Source organism: Molothrus aeneus, chromosome 1, assembly GCF_037042795.1.
Source record: "Molothrus aeneus isolate 106 chromosome 1, BPBGC_Maene_1.0, whole genome shotgun sequence".
Classification (NCBI taxonomy): domain Eukaryota; kingdom Metazoa; phylum Chordata; class Aves; order Passeriformes; family Icteridae; genus Molothrus; species Molothrus aeneus.
Genome location: NC_089646.1, coordinates 104,231,308 through 104,253,257, shown reverse-complemented (window position 1 = coordinate 104,253,257; position 21,950 = coordinate 104,231,308). Strand labels below are relative to the sequence as shown.

The 21,950-nt window shown below is 38.4% G+C and overlaps 1 protein-coding gene across 3 annotated transcripts; it reads right to left on the bottom strand.

Moving 5' to 3' along the window:
- Positions 1–1,209: 1,209 nt before the first annotated feature.
- METTL4 (methyltransferase 4, N6-adenosine) lies at positions 1,210–21,016 on the bottom strand. 3 transcript variants are annotated; one of them, XM_066562194.1, is made up of 9 exons: positions 20,901–21,016; positions 19,019–19,533; positions 18,246–18,308; positions 14,694–15,060; positions 12,508–12,577; positions 10,530–10,704; positions 10,208–10,314; positions 9,520–9,608; positions 1,210–3,384 (listed from the first exon to the last, which is right to left on the bottom strand). In XM_066562194.1, exons 2-9 carry the CDS (start codon positions 19,445–19,447, stop codon positions 3,239–3,241), a joined length of 1,446 nt encoding a protein of 481 aa, XP_066418291.1. In that variant the 5' UTR covers positions 19,448–19,533; positions 20,901–21,016; the 3' UTR covers positions 1,210–3,238. The 3 variants fall into 3 exon arrangements, with proteins under 3 accessions (XP_066418291.1, XP_066418300.1, XP_066418307.1); XM_066562203.1 differs by having other exon boundaries at positions 1,210–3,381; XM_066562210.1 differs by having other exon boundaries at positions 1,210–3,250.
- Between the last annotated feature and the right edge of the window lie 934 nt (positions 21,017–21,950).

Here is a 21,950-nt window from a genome sequence, read left to right as displayed (position 1 = left end):
GTGAGAAGAAAATCCCATTTAAAATGGGGGAAACAACCTTACAAAACCTTAAGAAAACTGAAGATGTGCATAATACCTAGGCTGATACTTATTAAATACACCTTTAGTATCTCATTACCATCTTGTATTCCTCCATCCTTACCTTCTCCCCTTTTCTTTCATTTCTTACGAACTTTGTAAACTCTTCAGAGCAAGTTTGTTTTTTTTATACAAGGCTTGACACAACAGAGAGCATTTTTCCCTCTGAGCAATTAACATATACTACATAAAAGGAAACCAGATCTTAAATTATCCTGTTATATTAGCTGGTTTCACTCATCACTGATCTTTCAGCATGCTGCAGATTCTGCCTCAGAAGAATCTGACAGACACTGAACAATCTGATGGCTGGTTAGGAACAGCTGGGGTCTTGGAGAGCTAGAAAAGTGTAAGGAGCTATTTAAATTATGAATTCAGCATAACAGGCAAATAATTAAGTTTAAAAGATGACCCTATCACCTCAAACTATCAACTGCTAACACCACCACGAGATTTCCAAGTTAGCAACAGTTTTCTCCTCCAAGTTTTCTTCTCCTGAGAAAATGTAATGGTTTCAGGTTGGCTGCAGATGTGTAACATCACTTCTGTCATATTCACAAGGTTTTATTCATGGCCAGAGCAGTGGAAAAGCAGCAAACAGGTGTCCAAGGCATAATTTTGTAACTATTTAGGACAGGATCAGATATGACAAGTTCCAATCTTCAACTTTTGACTTAGCCTGAGCAGCTTAGAACCTGCCTGCACAAGTCCTCTACATACAAGCCATACTTTGGAGGCTGGATTCCCAGGTGCTGGAAGTAGCTGCTCAGCTGCTTCCATTTAGTGGTGAACACAGTGATGGCAGGTTAACAGCTGGGCTTGATCTTAGAGGTCTTTTCCAATCTTAATTATTCTAGGATTCTAGAAAGCCACTGTTTGCAAAGGGACTCCACAGAAAAGACAAATTAATCAGGTCATTAATTGTTAAACAGCCTAAAGAAGGTTATTCCCTTAGAAGGGTTCTGCTGCTTAGCTCAAAGGAGAAAGGTGGTTTCTTGATCTTTAAGATTGTTCATCTATCTTTTAGCTGGAATTAAAATGATAATCTGGAGTTGTTCATAGCAGCGGATGTGGAACAGACAACATTGTCATTTCTTGTACTGTTTTGTAGAATACAAAGGGAAAACAAGATAAGTGAAGCAGTTATCATTTATTACATGCTTGAGTCCCATACATCATTTAGTACTGGATGAAAGCATCTTGGGAGGGCAGGGGAATTCTGACTAGGAAAGCAGAAGTTCCAGGTAGGGAATGTCTTCTAAAACTAAAAGCAAATAAAGAACCATCTATCCCTTGTAGCTGTAGGTAAGATTGCTTATATACTGACAGTTTAAAAGGCAGACTAAATAAAAACATGCAGCAAGAAACGTTTCCCTGGGAAACTACTTCCACTATTACGTTATTTACTTATTTTGAGTATATGTTTAACTGTTGGGGGAGGGAGAAAAAAGTATTTTCCTTGCTTTATTAACTCCACTGCTCCAATAGGCAAAACATGGAATTGAACAGTAATATAGAAACAGAAAATAAGGCAGAAGTTTTCATTTTCATCTTTATTACAAAATTATCAAAAAATACTCTGCTAACATTTTGAAGTTAAACTTAAAAAAATCTTCACAGCTCACCAGGCTACCAAGAGGGAAAATGAAGGAAAATAAATTAGGCAATGTATTTTGCTCTTCATTACAAACAGTCAGAACTCAAGAACCTGCCATCAGGAAAATCAGTTTGTCCAGCACCTCTGCCTCTACTGCTATAAATGAGTAAGTAGCAGAGGCCTCATTACATTTTCTTTATATTTTTCAAAGTAAATCTAAGCACAACAAATGATACATAAAGTGTACAATTCCTTAATATTTTTTTAAAGGGATCATTTTTTGTTAGCTGAAAAATACAGCTCACTAGCATGGCTTTATAATGTTCCAGAACATAAGGAAAAAATCTTTTAAAAAATACATATAATCTGTTAAAATTTCAGAATTTTTAAGATGCTGAAACTGATCATTTACAATGTAGTCAAAAAATTAACACCATATACACAAAGACAGAATTATCAATTGTTTTAAAAGTATCATTTTACATAGAATATGGTCAGTTAAAAATTCATAAGCCAATATAAGCACTGCTCCTTTTATTTTCTCTGAGGCAGACAGATACATACAAATATGTAGCAAGATACACTGCCTTCATAACTATTTTAGTTCAAAATCCATTGTTTTGCAAAAAAACTTTAAGAAAACAGGCATCATTCAGAATTGTTTACTTCCATTGACTCTTGAAAAACAATACAATTCTTTATTATAATTCTTTAAAAATAGCACAAGCTACAGTACAGCAGTAGCAATGTGCTATCAGCTCAGATTTGATAGCTGCAGTGAAATGACTTTAAAATATCTTTCTTTTCTTGAGGTTTTAAAAAGAACAGGGATGAACTTACACTCTAACATTGTTGGCAGATGAAAAATTATTGTTTTAACCCACCATATTAACCTGATGGGTTAATATGATTATTCTTCAAAAACCAAAAGCCTATAGAACCATAACATGCTAATTCTCTAGGGTCATGTTAAACATTGACCAAGAAGGAAAACTGCAGAGTAACTAGCCCAGTTATGCCAACTTTTTACCAGTTCACTGTATGGTCAAATATGATTTTGGGGTGGCTGACCACCAGGAATCACCAAAGAAACCCCTGGTACAGAAGAACATGTGTGCAAAGCAGAGGGAACATATGTTAATGATTTTGGGGAAATTAGTACTATCAATGTCAATGCATATGTATGTAAAATACAGAATATAAACAGGAGCTTTCTCTATAATCAACATACACAATATTTCAGAGAGGATACTCCCTCATGTACCTGGCCAGATAAAGAACGCCTGCTTCTTAATGCTACACTGCTATTAAGGAGTTTTATCTTCACTGATTTTTGGTAACAACATCAGTATCTAAATATGTTCAGATCATCAATATAAGGGACCACCTTGCACAGAGGGGAGATAGCATTAAACAGGTATCTTGTCACTTAAAGAATTCTAACCAAAATGCAATTGGTTTTATTCCTGTTACCTTTAGGTGCACCATCAGCAATAAAGCTAAGTTCAAGAGTCCCCTGGGAAGATGTGGAATTTCAGAGGGTATAGATGTCTAAGACCCAGCTCAGTTTTCATTCTGCAGAAGAGTGAAATAATCAATGTGCTGAAACTTCAAGACCTCATTTCCCCAGCTGGTCCAACCAGGCTGTAGATTGCGAGCAAACAACTCCAAGCATTCCACATCTGGCTTGATAAACTCTGCCAGAACTGCTGTGCAAGAGAAAAAAAAAAAAAAGAGAACAACAATGACAATGGTACAAACAATAGCAAAAAAGTAAAACCTCCCCTGTGATGCTGGCAGACGAAAAAATGAATGTTTCATTAAAAAAGGGAAAGACAGCAAATTAATTTCAGAGGTTTCATCAAACAGCTGGACTATTTATAGTGAGAAAGTAATCTTAAATAAATGCCCTTGAGATTCTGAAAAATACTGTCAAGGCCTTCAATAGCCTTGATTTATTGGTTTTCATTTAGAGAAAGGGAAGGAGGATTTATTTCAGCCTCTACATAGATGAATTCTGCATTTTTTTTACTAATATCAACCAAACACCTCCTAAAACCTCACTTAGCTTCAATAACATGGGGGCAATACTTATATACATAAATAAATAAATACATAACCCTTTCCTTAATTAAGAGCACACTCTCTTTTCCTCTGTACCTTAAAGGGGATGAAAGTATTTTTGTAATGACAACTGTTAAAAGTAATACCAGTTAAATAAGTATAGCACTAAAAGAGCTATAAAAATGCAGGAACTATTTTCTTCCCCAATATCAACCTGGCAGCTGAAGAGATATTTCTATAACTGTTACTCCTATTCAGTAACATAAATCTCAAATTTCTTTTAAGTTAGGCATTTTTGCTGCCTAAATCCAAATATAAAGATGCCTGTCATTAACATCAATGATCATGACTGTGTCACTGATCATGACTGGCATTCTTGGAGTGATAGAAAAAGATCTTGCATCTTGCTTGAAAAGTATTATTGCCAAGAGTTTATTGTTAAATGTGTTACTTGTCATATAGAGCCATTTAGTCTGTGGCTGGTTTGAGCAACTCCTTAACTAGGCTTCATGAAATGGCTACAAAGACATTGTGTACAAAAACATGAGAAAAGCAAAGGGTTAAGGAGCACCCAACATAGAGAAGGCAGAAAAACTGAAAAAATTATCTATACTAAAAATTGCACGTTAAGTTTTTTGTTTTGCTGCTGAAGATAAAAGAGGAAAAATTACAGAAACATATCCCTCTCCAAAGGATACTTTGGTCATTTTTAGATCAGATCTGCTAGTGATTTCTGAATCTCTGTCACTTAAAAATACAACTCATAAGGCCAACATTTTGCTCCTTCACTCAGTCTCTTCAGATATGATCACTGCAGAAAGCAAAAACACATCCAGGCAACATACACCAAAGTATGAGAGGAAATGTTTTTTCTTTTTTTTCTTGGTGCAATCCAAGTACTGACTTTTTGCATCAAGTTTGCCAGTCACAGATACCCCATGTCAGACTCCAGCTGATCAGGTCATGGATTGCTCCTGCTACAGAAAGATGAGCACCCACTTCACTTTCTAGTGTTAACCAACCCAAGATGCATTTCCTACCCTGCGTGATCACCTCTTCCAAAGCTCCAGTATATTAAAAACTTTTCTGTAAATATTTTTAATGGGTGTTTCCAGGCTTTATTGTATTTTGGCATGGTGTAAAAATCTATTCGCCTTCTCCCAATCTTTAACAAATGTCACATGAATGCCTCAGATGGGTTATCATCAAGGCAGCTTTTAATCTAAAAAATACTGCTACCAGAAGGAATCTTATTCCAAAAACCTGCTTCTTTTAGAGGCCAGATAAAATGTTTAAACAAATCTAGCATTTACAGAGAAGAATCTGGGAAGTTTAGAGGAAAATGTACATTCTGACAGAAAACTCACACACTGTTTGGTGTCGTGGGTGTTTCATCTAATTAGACACCACTTATGAGCAGTTGCTTAATATCATTTTGCAAACACATCATAATAAAAAAGTGGTAAAATTTATTGTTCTTTTCACAGCTCCATTAAGATAAGAATTTCTTGTGCTTAATTTGCTGACAATTTGATCAGAGGGCCAAAGCACCTCTCCTAGGAGGACAAGCTGAGAGTTGGGGTTGTTCATCTTGAAGATGAGAAGGCTCCAGGGAGACCTTATTGTGGCTTTTCAATGCTTAAATGGGGCCTGTAAGAAAGAAGGCAACAAGCCTATTTTAGCAGGGCCTGCACCAATAGGACAGGGGATAAAGGTTTTAAACTAAAATAGGATCAATTCAGACTAGATATAAGGAAACAATTGTTTACAATGAGGGTGCTGAAACACTGAACAGATTGCCCAGAGAGGTGGTAGATCTTAAAATTCGTAAGTTAAAAATAATCATCATAGCATTAGGTTCAGTAATCCAAAGCTGTTTTAATAGACACCAAAAACTTCCATGCCTAAAAGAACAAATCTGAAAAGCACACTTCAACCAATCTCACACACTGGTTCAGAAAGCAAAAAAGGGATAACCAGTTCAGCAGAAGCAGGAAAAGTGTGCCAGTCTTTCTATCAATTTGGTTCTAGAATTTAAAAAGGAAGTTGCAGGAATCTCCCTTCTCCTTCTGGCAGAGACAGCATCTTTTTAAACTTCGAGGGCTTTTTAAAAAAACCAGACATATTACATACAATTTGAGATCACATTATAGTATGATTCTTCATTGCTAGGTTGTAGGCATTTACATAATCACATCAAGCAGTAACTTGCACTGCAACAAAATTACCATATCAAAAGAGCTGAATTTTGTTGGCTTAAAATCTCATTACATTGGTTTCCTTCAAATAGGAAAAATCAGTGTTCAAGTCACAAATTATGTCTTCTTTGTTAGACCTTTCTATCACCAGTAGGCTATCTTAACACACATGGATCTGATCTGCAGCCCTCAAGCAAACCCTTGGGTTTTTTTTCCTCTGAAAACAGCTTAGAGGAGTTCCATCAGTAGAAAAATTAAGTATTGAGTTTTTCTACCACAGGAATAGATTGAAAAACAAAACCCAGAACACAATTACTTCTATCCACTTACAGATACCACTGACAGGAAACAGGTTAAATAGATGATAAACAGCCTGTTCTTTATCACTTGCAGGTGTCACAAACACCAAGACAGCAACTCAGATACTTATACTTGAGCACCTAATGCCCTAGGACACGTGAAGCAAGCACAAAGCCAGCTGGCAGACACAACAGCTCCAGAAAACCCATTTCATTCTGAAGCACAATCCAGTGTCCAGGCAGGAGACTTGACACAGCTGCATACTCCTAGTCCCAGACACGTATTGAAGATGCATGCTCCTAAAAATGTTTAAATGAGCTAAAGAATTATCTTTGAAACAAGCGACATTTTTTGAACTTCCACTGCTTAAAAAGCAGGTTCTGCATTGACAAATTGGATATATAAAGTGAAAATAACTGTCTGCTTTTTCACTGCCTGATCAGTGAGCCATGCAAAGCACAAAGCACAAGTTATCTCAGTTTAAAATAACCCTTCAAAAGAGTTTGCGACGTAGAGGTCCTTATTGCCCAATTTGTCTAAACCCTGGACCAGAAAACGATCTGAAATCCAGCTCAAAGATGGCTTTACAGCACTGTGTCTTTCCTGAACTTCAAGTTAAACCTAGATGCTGATGCAACAATCAATTAGTCTTACAGCAAGGGCTCACAAGGCCCATAAGGAAACAAAAGGCATTTACTTCTTTTAGTTCCAAGCAAACCTTTATAACATGGCCTAATAAACCATCAATGCTACAGGAGGAGGGACTTCCCATGACTCCTCATTGCACAGTTCTGCTGAATATATGCAAATTGGTTAGAACATAGCCAAGAATTAATTCCACTGCTTTTAGGCAAACTCCTAGACAACAGCATTATTTTCTGACAATAAATGCATATACTTAAAAACTGGAAGAGCAATGGCTGTAACAAGAATAATTTATAATACAGGAAAAGGAAAAAAGGTGATGTGAAGTTATGTAGAACTTCATACATATCTGTAACAGAGTATCTTTTGTGCTCTCTAAGAACATCATTGAATTGAATTAGGAAGAAAACCTGCTGCTATTTGAATCAAAACCTGGAGTAATAAAATTTGATTTCAACACATTTGCATAAAGCAGCTTAAGTACATTTACAATTACATATTAGAGCTCTAAGCATTGAACACAACACATGCATCACCAAAAACCCCTACAGTTGCAATTTCATGGTTAAATGCACTGTAGGAACACAAACATCTCTTTTTGATGGCTTACTTTAATTTACATCTTTCTCTTCCCCCAGAGAGATAAACTCTTATAATCAGTCATTAAGTGGCTACATATGTATCAACATACAACCTTTATTGTTGTAATAAGAAACAAAGTGCCAGACAGCATCAGTAAATACTAATATTTTTGGCTTTGTTACTACTTAAACAAAGCATAAAGAATGTGTGTGACTCATCAAGTGTCCTTCTCCCCCCTTGCCAAATATCTGCTTCTGTTCAAATTTCTTCTGAACCCCTCTAGCATGTAGCTCAGCTGCTCTCTACTGGCTGCTTAAGATCATTGCCTGGTCATTAAAGCGACACCTTGTACAGCACAGAAGTCAAAGCATCAGCAATCAGCTTTTGCTTTACTGTCTACCTTTTCATTACATAACCATATTCTGCACAGACCTGCCAAAAAAACCTGTAGGATATACGTGGATTTTCACAAAAACTTTTTAAATCATTCATATTGCTCCAAGCAAGTTCATTTTTTCAAAGAGAAATAGAAATGCTACACAATGTTATCAAATCCCATTACTCAACTGAAGACTCAAGGAATACACACAAGAAATTAGGAAGGACAGTTTCCTACAAATTCCACTCAGGGTTATAATTTATAACGTATTCTCCAATATGGTTTCTAGATTCTGCCCTACAAAATAATTGTTCCGAGGACCACTGTTGCACTAAAATTTTCCATAATACATCCAAACTGCTGGTTTGCACCCTTGGATGCCTCACAAGTTTCCTGTTTGTGTCCAAGTTTGCTGATAAGTATTGGCTTGCTAAAGAGATCCAAGGTGACAGCCTCAAAATAACCACCCCACTGTTCATTAGCTTAAATCAATACATATACCCCCTGCTGTAGCCCTAATTCTTGAAGATGTGGCTTCAGGATGGCACTTTTTTCTTCTATTTTTAGCTAACCAAATTATGTCCTTTCTACTAGTTTTTTAACAGGTGTGTATGTGTATATATATATATGGTAATTTAATAAATGCAATCCCCCAAACACAGATTTTAGAGCATCCCTGGAGGTACAACAATTGTTCAGATCAAAAGTAGTTCTACCCCTTGGGAAGAGAAAAAGGAAAGCATATCAGTGAAGCAAAGCATGACACCTCTCCTCTCCAAGACCACTAAACATTTCTTCTACCTGCCTTTTCTGATGTGAATACAAAACACCTGGAATATTTGCAGACTCACTGCAAGCTTCCCCCTTAGTGGAGGATGAAATCGATTTTGTGAGAGGTATTAATTATATTTCTTACCACAGCCTTGTAAAGTTCTAAGGTGCTGTAAGGATGAAAGAAGTACCACTTTCTGTTGACAAAACTAGTAGAAGTGCTTCAGAACAATTCTTTGGACTAGCTCTAAAAAGCTGAATTTATACCCACGCTAACTGGCTGGCTGGAATTACTGCAGCAGTTTCAGTGAGTGAAATACAACTTCAGTGAGTGAAATATAACTCCTCAGAAACAAGCAGGGCATGCCTTATTTTTTGCTTCTTATTAGCAATCTTAAAACAGTTAAGTTTTTGGATTTAAAGGCATAATTTTACTGCTTGCATATAATCAAAATCAATATAATCAAAGGCATGTAATCAATTCATGTAGATATATAAACATTTATTTCAGGATGACATAATAATGAAAGAGATTTCTGCTTTCCTATTTTATGTATTCCCAAAGTTCTCTCCCTCACAAGGTGCTTTAGGTCATTTGTCACAACGTCATATATGAAGTATCTGCAAAACTGTTTTTGCAGCATTTAAAAGATAAATTTTGAAAAAGGCAACATTTTTTCTATGTCTACCCAAAATGTTCATATACTACTTGAAGTTCTGGTTTTCACATTAATTTTCTGAGACCGAGACTGAGGTGCTTCAGAACACTTTTAGAGGAACCACAAGTTCTGTTGAGTAAAATTGCTTGACAGATGGGAAATTAAGGCATTTCTAGATACACCCCATAATGAGGCATTCAAGACCACTGTGCTACAGAAACATTAGGCATAAAAACCAAAACATACCAGCAAGAGGAGGTTTATGTGAATGCAGACTGCAGGGTATGCTGACAATTAACTGATGCTCGGGAATTGGAAGAATACTTTCAGATTTCCTGTCATATAAATCAGAAAAGAAAAGAAACATGAGAATGAATGTTACCCAATGTGATGCTACAGCTCTTGCAGAGTGATTTCAGATGGGAGATAACACACAGAATGCTCATTCACAAACTTCAGGGAAGTCCAAGGAAAGTTAAATGCTGCTCAGACATAATATATAAAATGAGTTTATGAAATCATTGGGGCTTTGGCCAAAACATGGTTTACAATAGCCATGTAGAGCCACTGAGAACAAACAACGCAGTCCTGTACCGTGTCATGTACAGAACAACAGCAGCATCCCCAAAACAGCATCAGCCTGTGCCAAGGGCTCGTGGTCCAAGAGAACCTGTAGCAAAGGAAGCCCTGTCCACAAGGCTTTTGTCCAAGAGTTTCCCAAGACAGCAGATGCAGGAACAGATGGGGGTTCCATTCTTTAGTCTCACTAAGGCACTCCCTTACTCCAAAGCTAATAAGGCTATCTTTAGGTCCACAATCAGCCAAGAGATTTTGGGACATTATACTGTATTATGGGTAAGTGATACATACAAAGGGAATCCTAGCAGCTGCCAAAAAAAAAAAAAAGACATTTACCATAAATATCCTGACATACCTTAAAGCTTCCTTTACATCTCCTTGAACTCTCCCCAATACAAGAACTTCATAGGGTTTTTTGTGCAAAGAATCCAAAGGCAACACAAATTCTCCAGCTGTAGTAATCTGATACAAGAGAGTTAAAAATATACAGTAGAAAATTTTAATATCCCATATTTTTCCAAGACCTTTTCCTTTATAAAAAGAAGGATACTGATGATATCACAGCTTTCAAATACCAAAGCAAATGGCAGTAAATAGACAAATTAGAAGAACACAACGTGTCATAGTGCAAGTTTTCTCAGTCTCCAAGAAAGTAACAAAATAAATTAAGAACTTACTTTTACCCAGTGCCACTCAGCAAGTGTTTTCACCGACCAGTGAGGAAAAAGTTCATCCTTAACAAAACGTAAGTGCTTCTGTCTGTTAGTCACCCACATGACTACAAGACAATTTGGAGCAGCTAGTGTTGGTACTGGAATCTGCTTGATTTGCCATGAAGACAAGTAGCTGTACCTATGCCAATAAAGTGAGAAAGCAAATTAGCATATACACACCATAAAAATTGCAGAGCAAAACAAATGGATAAAAAAATTACACAGACCAGTCACTTGAAGAATTATCTCCTGACAATCTAAGTCATAAAAATAGTTCAAGACTGACACCCAGTGGACAATTCTGAGAGATCTGATATAAAATCATTAGTGTATGTACATAAGTTTTACTGAGCAGAACCTTGAACTATGTACTTCCACTATGCCTCAAAATAAAGCACTATTAGTTGTGGCTCTGAAGTTTAGGAGCCCATGTTTCTTTTCATTTAAGAACTATCAGATGTAACTCAATATTCTCATCTTTGTGCCAGAACAAAGCTATTTATTGAACAGCTTCTTAGGCAATGTAACGCTATTCACTTCTCATAATAAACTCTCTTCTGAATGAAAATGACAAGTGAGTCACACTAATTTGAATGGCAAGAGAAGAGGTCATTAGAGATAATAACTTCTCCAATTATTTTCACAAGTTGTTCATTTTTTTTAATTATCAGCCATGGTAGAATTTTTCTAGGTTATTCAAAACCATTCTGCACTTTTCTGAGCTAATTGAATGCTACACTGGTGAATCCAGGATGCTTTCCAGATCCTGTCCTGTTCTACCATTTTTTTTCATGATGCAATTCTACGCTATCAATAGACTGCAGCTCGTGGAGCCTACACATTGCAGCACCAAAAATATTGGCACACTGCCTAATGAAAATTGGCAGCCACCATGCAGGTAGCCAGGACCCTACACAATGCTACAGTGAGAAACAGTGAACAAGGATAAAATCCAAATACCTCCTGGACTGTCTAGAGGAGAAAATGTTCACCTAGATGAGAAATGCTTCACAATGATTAGCTGCCAACAAGATAATTATGAGCAGTGATAGCTTCTCCACTCTTTCCCTTTATTATATAAGGGAGAAAGGATCTTGGTGACTAACTTATGCTCATAACTACAATTATTCTCTGAGTACCTTATATACTCAAGAAAGACACTTCTGAATGAGAAATGTCTCATTTGAATGAGAATTTATAGAGGTTTCTGAAGGGCTTTCAAAAGAAAGCCTACACATTAGTCTCTATATCTTCAACTTATGTCTTCATAACAAGCATCAAAAGCCACAGCAAACTTTATTCTACAAAGCTGTAAGACCATATTTCCTGTCTACCCTTCTTTCAAAGAGATACAATTCTATGGTAATCAAGAGGACTCCACTAGCATAAATATGATGTTACTCAGCAGTGGAGGAAGCCTATAAAAATTTAAGTTAATAACTTCATAAACTACAGTACTCAGAGTTCCTATTGCACTAGAGGATTTCACTGCTGCATTATCATGTTCTTCTGAACATTAGACTGAAGCTTGAGTTACACCTCAAATTAAATAAAAACGCACTCAAACTCCTGAGGAAGATTTCAGTCCTGGAAATACTTACATATTTATCTAGTTTTATGTCCACTGAAGTAACCCTATTAATTACAAACTAATATGTGCATGGTCTGGGCCCTACAGAACAGCTGAATCCATACTTTCTTTGTAACATTCTCTCAGCATAATTTAAGATCTGCTCTTGCAAATATCTTCTATGCCAAGTATCCAACGCATTTCAGTGAAATACCTAAGACAGTCCATAGATTTGAAGTGTGAAAATATTCACAAGTTTGAGCTACAGTCTCACAGTTATACTGGTTGTAGATTGGATCAATATATTAAAATGTTAATTACCCTTTGTAAGCTACCATGACAAAGTTTGTTTGATTTTACTATAAAACATACCTGTTACTCCTTTTAACAGACTTGTTCTCCCATGGTGGATCGATCACAATTACATCAAATTTTTTCTTGTCTGGCAAGTAAAATTAATGAAAAAAAAAGCTAAATCAGTAAAGTAGCTTTAAAAATATATATGAGTTAAAACAGATATATAGCAAAACTGCAAATTTCTTCTGTTCTTTCCAAATAAGAAGTTAAAAGACTTTTGACATGCCTGTTCTAATTCAGATAATCATATCCAGAAAATTCAATATTTTTAGGCTGATTACCTAAGGAAAGGACTTTCATGTGGTCTGTGTCAGATCCCTCTAAGAAATTTTGAGGATCTTTAGGACTTTCAGGAAAAAAAAGCTAGCAGAGTGCAAGTCTCAAAAATAAAAATTTTTCAAAGTTTCCCAACAGAAGCTATGCAATAAGGCACCCAGCTGAGTGAAAAGCTACAGCCCTGAATGCAAGATTCCTGTCCTGTTTGATCTTTTATCAGGCCAACAGGGACATGCAGAGCTTCAAGCCAGCCCTAGAAAACTGTTTTGCACTACTGGAGGAAAAGAGAGACAGATAGTGTATGAAATGGGAATCAATGAAGAGTAAAAGAACCGAAAGAGTTTTCATGGGAGAAGCTGAGTTTACTTTAGCTGGAGGATAAAAGATACAGAACAAATCCATGAAAAAACAGAACTCCCCAATTTTATTTCTCCAGAGAACATTTTTGTTCTTTCATTTAGTCTGACAGTAAAAACAACAGCTTAGTATCTGATGTTCATGAAATGTGATTACTACATATTATTCATTTAACACTGGAGGTGTTATCCTCAGTGGACTGACCAGCAAGAATTACTTCTCTTTTGGCAGGTGAAAGGGAAGAAGAAAGATAATAATTAAAAGGGACAGCAGATTTACTCAGGAAAAAAGTCTACAGTCAGGGCATTATGTTAACATTCACTGTTGTTTATTTCAAAAGCACTCGCTCAGATTTCTTGGACTGCTCTGTAACTCCTTGGAGAATCTTACATGCTCCAGTGTGGAGAGTGGTAGCAGAATGATAATAATCTTCTTTCTTTCCTACAGATGAAAACAGCTTCCAAGCTAGATTTTGGACTTCAAATGCAAAATTACTATTTAGATAGTAAGATTCTACCTCCGGAATATCTTCTCAATAAAAAACAAAATTTAAAAAATCGTAACATCTAAATTACATATGCTTCCTCTCTTCTCATGTGCAATTAAAAAAATCTAAAATTACCGATTAGAGGGAAGCGCAGTAATGCCCAGCTCTTGCTCACAGGCAACATCTTTCCTATAAGACTGTCTGATAAACCCTAGCTGTGACTGATAGTGATAAAAATGATAGTAATAATAATAATGAAGGCCAATTTGAAAGCTAATGGAATGGTACTGAAGACTGATGCATGCTGTCAGCTTAGGGCTGGGGACAGTGGCTTGATAGCTTTTGATGTACTTTTACAGAGAACTTGATTATTCTAAAATCCCCTAATTTCCCTGTCACTGATTTTTGCATAAACCAATAATCTCAGCTGTGAAACACAGCAGCTGAAAAGTCAAATCATGGTTGCTACTGGTGGTCTTGCTAAAGTGATGTTGCCCTCCAGCTCGGTGCAACAGCCTCTCAAACTGTTACCTTCCCTGGGGGATACTGGGTTTTGTTCCACGACCTGTTTATTCCAATCTAAAAAGACCCTGCCACTGAACAGGATGAGTCTGTAAATGAACATTTGCTTTATGGTGCATTATCTCATCCCTCCCCCATGGTCTAATCTAGCTAAAAATCAAGACAGCAGACCACCACTTCAGCAGCAGCATGGACCTATCTATGCTAAAGGCTCATCCTGTGGGACAGGAACCCAGCAGAACAGCTAATCCCAATTCAACGGGTTTACATGACTTCTATGCTGACAGCGGCTCAGAACACACTCACAAACTCCTGTATTTTGGCTGAGACTTTTAAAGGAGCCTCCTGGAGACAAATAATCCCTTCACAACATGATTTCCTAGCCACTCAACATTCCTTTGAAAGTCCTTACCTATTTGTGCAAAGTTAGAAATATCACCTTGAAAGCCTGCAACAGCATTTGCTATGAGTGTAATGCTGTAGCTAAAATATGTTCATTGAGTCCTCTTGACATTACCTGCCCTTCTTGGGCAGGAGAAAAACACCTAATGATACTTACAGTTGAGCAGGGGCTGTAAACATGAAATATCAGATAAGAGGAAACTGCTTCTTGGTGGCACTAAGTATTTCTGCCCCATTAACACAATTATCTTTGCACAGTTTGAGTTGTTTTCCATAACACATGAAAGCAGGTCCTGCTCTGCATTGGAGGTTTTCTCCTCTAGCACATGTACAGCTTGATGGTCACTTTCATTAACAGCTGGAAACTGCTTTGCCATTTCACACAGTTCAGCCAAGCCACAGACAATGTGCTGAGGAACATTATTCTTCCTGCAACTGAGTTTTGCAGTCGTACGGTGAAGAAAACCACTTTTGAGTCCCTCTTGGACTAAATCCAAAGTCCCTTCCCAAATGAGCTTCCTGACCTGTATGGGGACAAAAAAAAAAAAAAAAAAAAAGAACCAAAGGAAAAAGGAAAAGATCTTTCAAGTATCTACTTGACCAGGGAATGCAACAGAAATCAAAACATTTTCAATCTGCAGGCAGGGAAAAGGATCCTTGCCAATTACTGAGATCAAAAGCTACAAAGAGCTACAAAGGCATTATAATAAGGTGTGTGTCTTGGTCTAACCCCCGCTGGCAACCAAGTACCACACAGCCATTCACTCACACCACATGCCTCCCAGTCCCTGGTGGGGAGAAGAATCCAAGGAAAAATTTTAGCAAACTTCATGGGCTACTGTAAGATCAGCTTAAAAACTGAAACTAAAAATTTATTATCATTATTTTAATTATTGAAAAGTGGGAGAGAGAGAGAAGTATGGCCCAAGAGAAACAACTGACGCACAGTAAGAACACCCACCACCTACTGACTGATGTCCAGCCCATCCCCTTAGTAGCAAATCCATGGCTCCTGGCCAACTCCCATCGTTTATATAGTGAGCATGAGATCCTATCCATGGAATATCCCTCTGGCCAACTCAGGTCACCTGTCCTGGCCATGTTTCCTCCCAGCTTCCTTTGTGCACCTGCTCGCTGACAGCACAGGTGAAAACTCCTTGATTCAGGGTAAGCATGGCTTAACACACTGATGTTTGAATTGTTGCTGTCAACATTATCCTCATGCTAAACCCAAAATAAGAATATTTGATGTTTTCTGATCTATCCTGATCAGACTGGAAAGGACAAAGCAGCTGCACCTGGGTGCAGACATTTGGGCAACAGATCTAGCTTTAGCATCCAATATGTTAACTCTGGGGCTTTTTAAAAGTCTTAGGTTTATTTTTCATTTGCAGCACTCCCACTCCATCAACTCTGCATTAGCTGTCCAGCTACCAAGCAGAAAACTAACTCCCAGCCAAAATCAGGACACCGCGCTGTTGTTGGTTTTCATTTTTTGGTAAAATTACAATAATTAGAATGCTGGAGAAAGAAGGAGAGAGAAACTACTGAATAAAACATTTCAGACAACAGATGTGGAATATCATTGTTTCAACCAAACACAAATTTCAAAGCAATTATGTGAAGTTTAATTTAAAATTCTAATTTAATTTCAAGTTACTGTGCCCATGAACATCTTTTTAATTAAAATGTATACTGGGATCTAAAAATCGGTCATTTTCCACATTTCAATTCACTTCATAAAACAACAGTTTATGCATTTTACAGTCATACAGAAGTACCATCAGTAAATCAAATTAAAGTATCAGAACTCAATTTTTGCAACTTTTCTAAGTGGCAAACATGTCAAATAGCCTGTTAGTCAGTCCAGGATGACATGAGTCTTGGATGTATTTACACTGTCATGCACCTACTGGGGAGTCAGCATCTCCCCTTCACAAAATTTAGAGACCCATTTTATTCCAAATCATGGAGCCTTTATGAGTTTTGATTGTCTGTGAGGTGGGTTTATCCATTTGTCCATTGTCAGTTACAGGGGCTTTATTAAAGCCCCTGTAAAAAGCCATTATACTGTGGTTTCAAAAGCTTCTGATCACAGAATCTTCAAGATTACAAGAGGGTTTTACAAAATGCACTTTATTACAATTCCCAGATTAGTGGAAGGGGAAGAAAAAGATTTTTTTTTTTATAATTTAATAGCGCCACTCTAGATATCAGACACTACAGAGTCATAAATTTTTAGTACCTAGGTTTGTGATAAGAAAAGCTCATATTGCTTCGAGAGAATTAATAAACATATCTTCAGAAATTATACCTTCTTACATGCATGTGTTAACTTGCAGATGGACAAAGTCTCTTGAATATGAAGCAATCAAAACAGGAGTTTTAACAAAGGGCTGCTGAAGGAGTTTAGCATATTTTGTACTGTTCCCTATGTTGACACTGACTGAAATTCATAAATGGATTCAACAGCTGAAATTCATAGATTCACTTGCAAAAACAAAAAATTGCGGTTGTTTGGGTTTATTTTTGGTGAGTCTACAGATATAAATAAGTGTCAAAATAATCTGGCTTAACTTGCAGAGGTATAACCTTTAATAACACAAATTTAGTAAAGACCCAATACTTTCTAATCTGTGAATGATACAAGAGGCTAACTGGAGTCACTGATTTTTCCAAACTCTGTATTTTCCACATATTCACCAAATATCACCAAAGTTACACAAACCTCCAAGGCATCAAACTTCTTTTTTTAATTTCTTTCCTTATTTCTATTGTTGAATGATTTTTTAGCCTTTGTGTTTTCATACTCATGTTGATGCTGAACTTCAAAGTTTTCTCCTTTAAGGTGATTCTGCACATGCACAGCTTATTCACTAAAATAATCACAAGACCTCTACACTGTATCAGCAAGTTTACACACGCACATGTTTACTACAAGACTGTTGCTATATAAAAGAAAAAAGCGTAGCCATCTAAATGTAGTTCAAGCAGAACAGATTTAAACAAAAAGCCCAGTATGATTAAACCTTTGTCAAAGGAAAGAAAGCAAGTGTAGCTCCTAGTTCAGGTTCACATTACTATTTGGGAAAGCAGTAAGAATACATCAAACATTACCTACAGATTGCATTTCTACAATTCCTACTATGTTTCAGTGTAATTCAGTTGTATCTTCATCAGTACACAACTGACATAGGCATACAGACTTCAATTCCAATTCATTCACAATGTTTTAGTAGGACAATATAAAATGTTAGAGAAAGATTTTTTTTTTCAATTGCAGAATAAGATATTTTGAAGCACATTTGTCACAAAGTGTTGAGTAACTCCAGCACAGTGTCCTGAAACACTGAAAGCTGATCTTCAGAACAGGTTATGCTGCCAATTTCAAATCAGCCAATTCCTAATATTCAACTCATCACCACACAATGTTCAGTTGTCTCTAACAGTCCAAGTTACTTTGTGAATGCAGCTTCCAGATCTTCCTAATGTCTCAGATGCAACTTCACATGTATCCACATAGAAGATCTATGCTGTAAGTACAAATTCAAATGAGGACTGGAGAGATTGACCTTCCTTTCCCTTTCCTTCTTTTCACCAGTGGAACAAGCTACAAAAACAGAATTTGTTTGCAACCATGCCCTCCACTCGGCACACGCCCAAAGTCAAGTAGCAAGTACTTGCAAAATATACATTTTTTCCAACTTACCTTTGAATGGTATTCCAAAGCATCCAGTTCACCTTGGTTGAACACACATTTCCTTTTACGTTTCTGCAGAATTAGCAAAAACCAACAACAAAATCCATATCATTCCACAATGAAATAAAAGGGGAAAAGACATCAAACATACCTGAATTACAAATGAACTCTAAAAGCAGAAGAAAGTTTCCTGTTTTTCTATCACAAGTACAAGTCAAATAAGCAAAAAGATCCGAAAATACCTAACCTGCTGCAGGCTTTCATAAGGTACATAGGCTTAAAGCTGTTTTAAATTATTCATGGCACTAGGATTTGAAGGCACCTAGTGCACAGTTGGTGCTCATGCCTCCTTTGGGCCCATACTAAAAGTTTCAGCTGCCAAGGGCAGTTTACCAATTAGAGAAAAGAATTAACTATGTCTTCATGATTACATTTATTGGCTTAGACAAGTGACTCTTATTTTCTTTTGTCCATATGGAACAGTACTAAACAACACTGAAAGTAAATTCATGCTGTCCTTCCCAACTTGCTAATCTGCACAATCTCAACAGCTACCACAGCTTCAGACTGTGTACCTGACCACAACCAGTGTCAGGGGATTTCAGGAGCAATCCACTGCTTATGAGACACAGAATGCACATGACTGAGAAGGGACCCAGGAATATTCTCAAAAGTTCCCACTCTTCTACACTACCTAAAAAGACTCAGGTATGCAAAACAGTATTAGTAGTATATTATTTATCAAGGGATTACTGTAATTTACTGTGTTACAGATAACATACCTTCCTAGCAGTGGCAAGAGAATCTCCAGTGTCACTCTTTGCTCCTTCTTGGTATTCCTCTCTGCTGCTGTTGGCCTTTATTTCTGTCAGACTCACCTCAGGGCATCCCTGACACAGCTGCTCCTCAGGAGCCGCAGCTATACGGGGCTTAGAAATATCAAAGAACTCCTCCCGAAACACGTATCTCATTTTTGTTCTTTTACCTTCTGTTTCTACGGCATTTCCAGGACAGTAAGAAGGACCGTCGCTTGATGGGGGGGTGGCAGCAAAAGCAGAAATACTGTGACAGTCTTCGGTAGATGTGGCAGAAGTATTGGGAGTGACGCCACCAGGGTGTGCAAAGGAGTCACAGATCTCATAGCCACACTGGTTGATGAAAGACAGATGATCCACAAGCCATCCCACTGTCAGACGATGTACCACAGACATCGTAAGTCCCCTTTTCAGGACGAAAAATCAGCTCCCTGAAACCATGGCCTTCACCAACCATTTGGCCTTCCTGGAGCAACCTCCTCCTGTGGGAATTTTTATAAGAATTCACTTTACAGAATTATCACTGTTTAATAAATTAGCACCTGCCTTCTCACAGACATTTCCATGCCCACACAGGGCACACTGTTGAAACTCCTGACTTCAGCTGCTTTTCCCATTATGTTCATCCCTATACCACTACTTTTTTTATATCAACTAAATTTTACACAACTTCTTTATACTTTTATACGGTATGCACTTACTCTTTTTAACAAGTCAGAAAACAGCCCTATGACCCATCAATTAAGTCTAACACTATATGGTATGTGTATATATCTATACACTGTATATACACCACATATACATGCATTTACACTACATGTCTTTACTATATATGTTACACACATGCTATATAGACTACATATATTCTATTTATATGCACACGCTATATATATATTCACACATGTGAAAAATGCCAATCGCTTGCTTTTAAAATTTTAAAACTTTAATAGTAATAAAAATGGTTATAAAAATAGCAATATAATTAGAGTAATAATTATTTGGACAATTTGGATTAGGACAATATGAGACAATAGAAACAAAGAGTTACGGATGTCCAGGTACCTTTTCCTGGGCAGCATAAGCCTGAAAAAGGATACACGTTAATGAAGGATTAACCCCTAAAAACAATAACCTGTTGCATATTCATACACCTCATACATGACACATAAACTCCATTCAAACACAGGATTCTGTCTGGCCATCGTCAGCTTCTTCCACTTAATCCTAACTGGCATCTTCGTGGCTGAGTGAGGCGGGAAGAAGTTAGCAAATTTATTGCTCTCTTATCAGGAGAAACTTTCTCTGAAACATTTAGGTGTCCTGTGGCTGCTATCTCACTACAAGTTCCTTCTTTAAAAAAATATCTTACATAGCATAGTTTCTATTTTAACATTTTGTTATAACCTAAAACTACATTTAACACACTAGTTAAATGTGTTAAGAAAATTAATACATCATAAGTTTCTAACATAACACATATAATATTCATTTTAATATTTACAAAAAGCCAATCATAAAATATGCGTTTTTCACACACATAAACACACACATATATGCACATATACACACTATAGTTATATATACGTGCACATACTGTATCTACACACACACACAAATATATATACACATATACGTATGGAAACATAGATCACTATGACGGCACCCAGGAGCAGCAACACAGGCACAAGGGCAGGGGCAGCCGCGGCCCCAGCGCTGCTGAGGCCGGGCACCGACTCCCGCCCCCGCGGGGGCACACAGGGACCGAGAGCTCGGGCTTTTCCCTAGGAAAACTCTCGGCGGCTGGAGAAAAGCCCGGGGCTCGCCGTGGCAGCGCCTGTCAGACACTCACCGTGGGCACAAACACGTCGCCGTACGGCCATAGCCCTTGCCCCGAGCCTTTCCGGGGGTGGGAGCCTCCTCCGCTTCGTTTCCACCGCCCCCGGTCCCCGCCCGCGGCGCTGCCGGCCCGCGGCCCCGCCGTGACGCAGTTCCGTGTGACGCTCTGGGCCACGTCCGGGCGGGCGGATTTGAAATTGCGAGGAGGCGGCGGCGGCGCTGGCGGTAACGGCAGGGCGGGGAGCGGGAGGGCAGCGGCAGAAGCACCACCACCACCTTCACCCCTTCACCCCCTCACCCCCTGAGACAAGTGTCCGTGCGGCGGCGGTGAGTCCCGGGCTGCGGGCTCGCTGCTGAGTGCCCCCGGTCGCCTTCGGTACGGTTTAGACGCGCTCTCAGGGCGAGCGGGTGGAGCTGCGCCCAGCTCTGCCGCGCTCTACGCTTTATTGTTTTTTTTCTGCTGGCGTGTTGGCTCTGGCAAACTGCTCTTAAATCTCTGCCCAAACTCTGCTCTTTCAGAGTCCTGGCTTTTGTCAGCAGCAGCAGGACCACGGCAGTGACAGAGCCCTGTACGCGGCACTGGTGAGGCCGCACCTCCAGCGCTGCGGCCACTTCTGGGCCCCGCAATTCATGGTGGGGCTGGAGCGTGTTCGGAGAAGGGCAACAGAGCTGGGGAAGGGTCTGGAGCACAAGTCCTGTGAGGAGCGGCTGTGGGAGCTGGGGGTGTTTAGCCTGGAGAAAAGGAGACTCTGGGGAGCCTTATCACTCTGGAACCACCTGAAAGGAGGCTGAGCCAGGTGGGGATCGGCCTCTTCTCCCAGGCAATAAGCGACAGTACACGGTCCCAAACTGCACCAGGCTTTGGTGGGACAGTTGGAGGAATTCCTCCATAGAAAAGGCGATTACACACTGGAATGGATTGCTGTCGTGAGTGAGTGTGCTAAGCTTGCTCAAACAACCACCACACCTGCTCAGCATGGTGGTGGAGTCAGTGTCCCTGGAGGTGTTAAAGGAAAGGCTGGATGTAGCACTTAGTGCCATGGTCTAGCTTACAAGGTGGTGT

What these genes read in the sequence shown, in the direction of transcription:
- METTL4 (XM_066562194.1), bottom strand. Translation starts at nt 19,447, where the DNA reads ATGTCTGTGGTACATCGTCTGACAGTGGGATGGCTTGTGGATCATCTG. An exon ending in CTTTGGAATACCATTCAAAG is followed by an intron (nt 15,061 to 18,245) that starts GTAAGTTGGAAA and finishes GTCCCCATACAG; the next exon opens with GTCAGGAAGCTCATTTGGGA. An exon ending in ACATAAACCTCCTCTTGCTG is followed by an intron (nt 3,385 to 9,519) that starts GTATGTTTTGGT and finishes TCTCTTGCACAG; the next exon opens with CAGTTCTGGCAGAGTTTATC.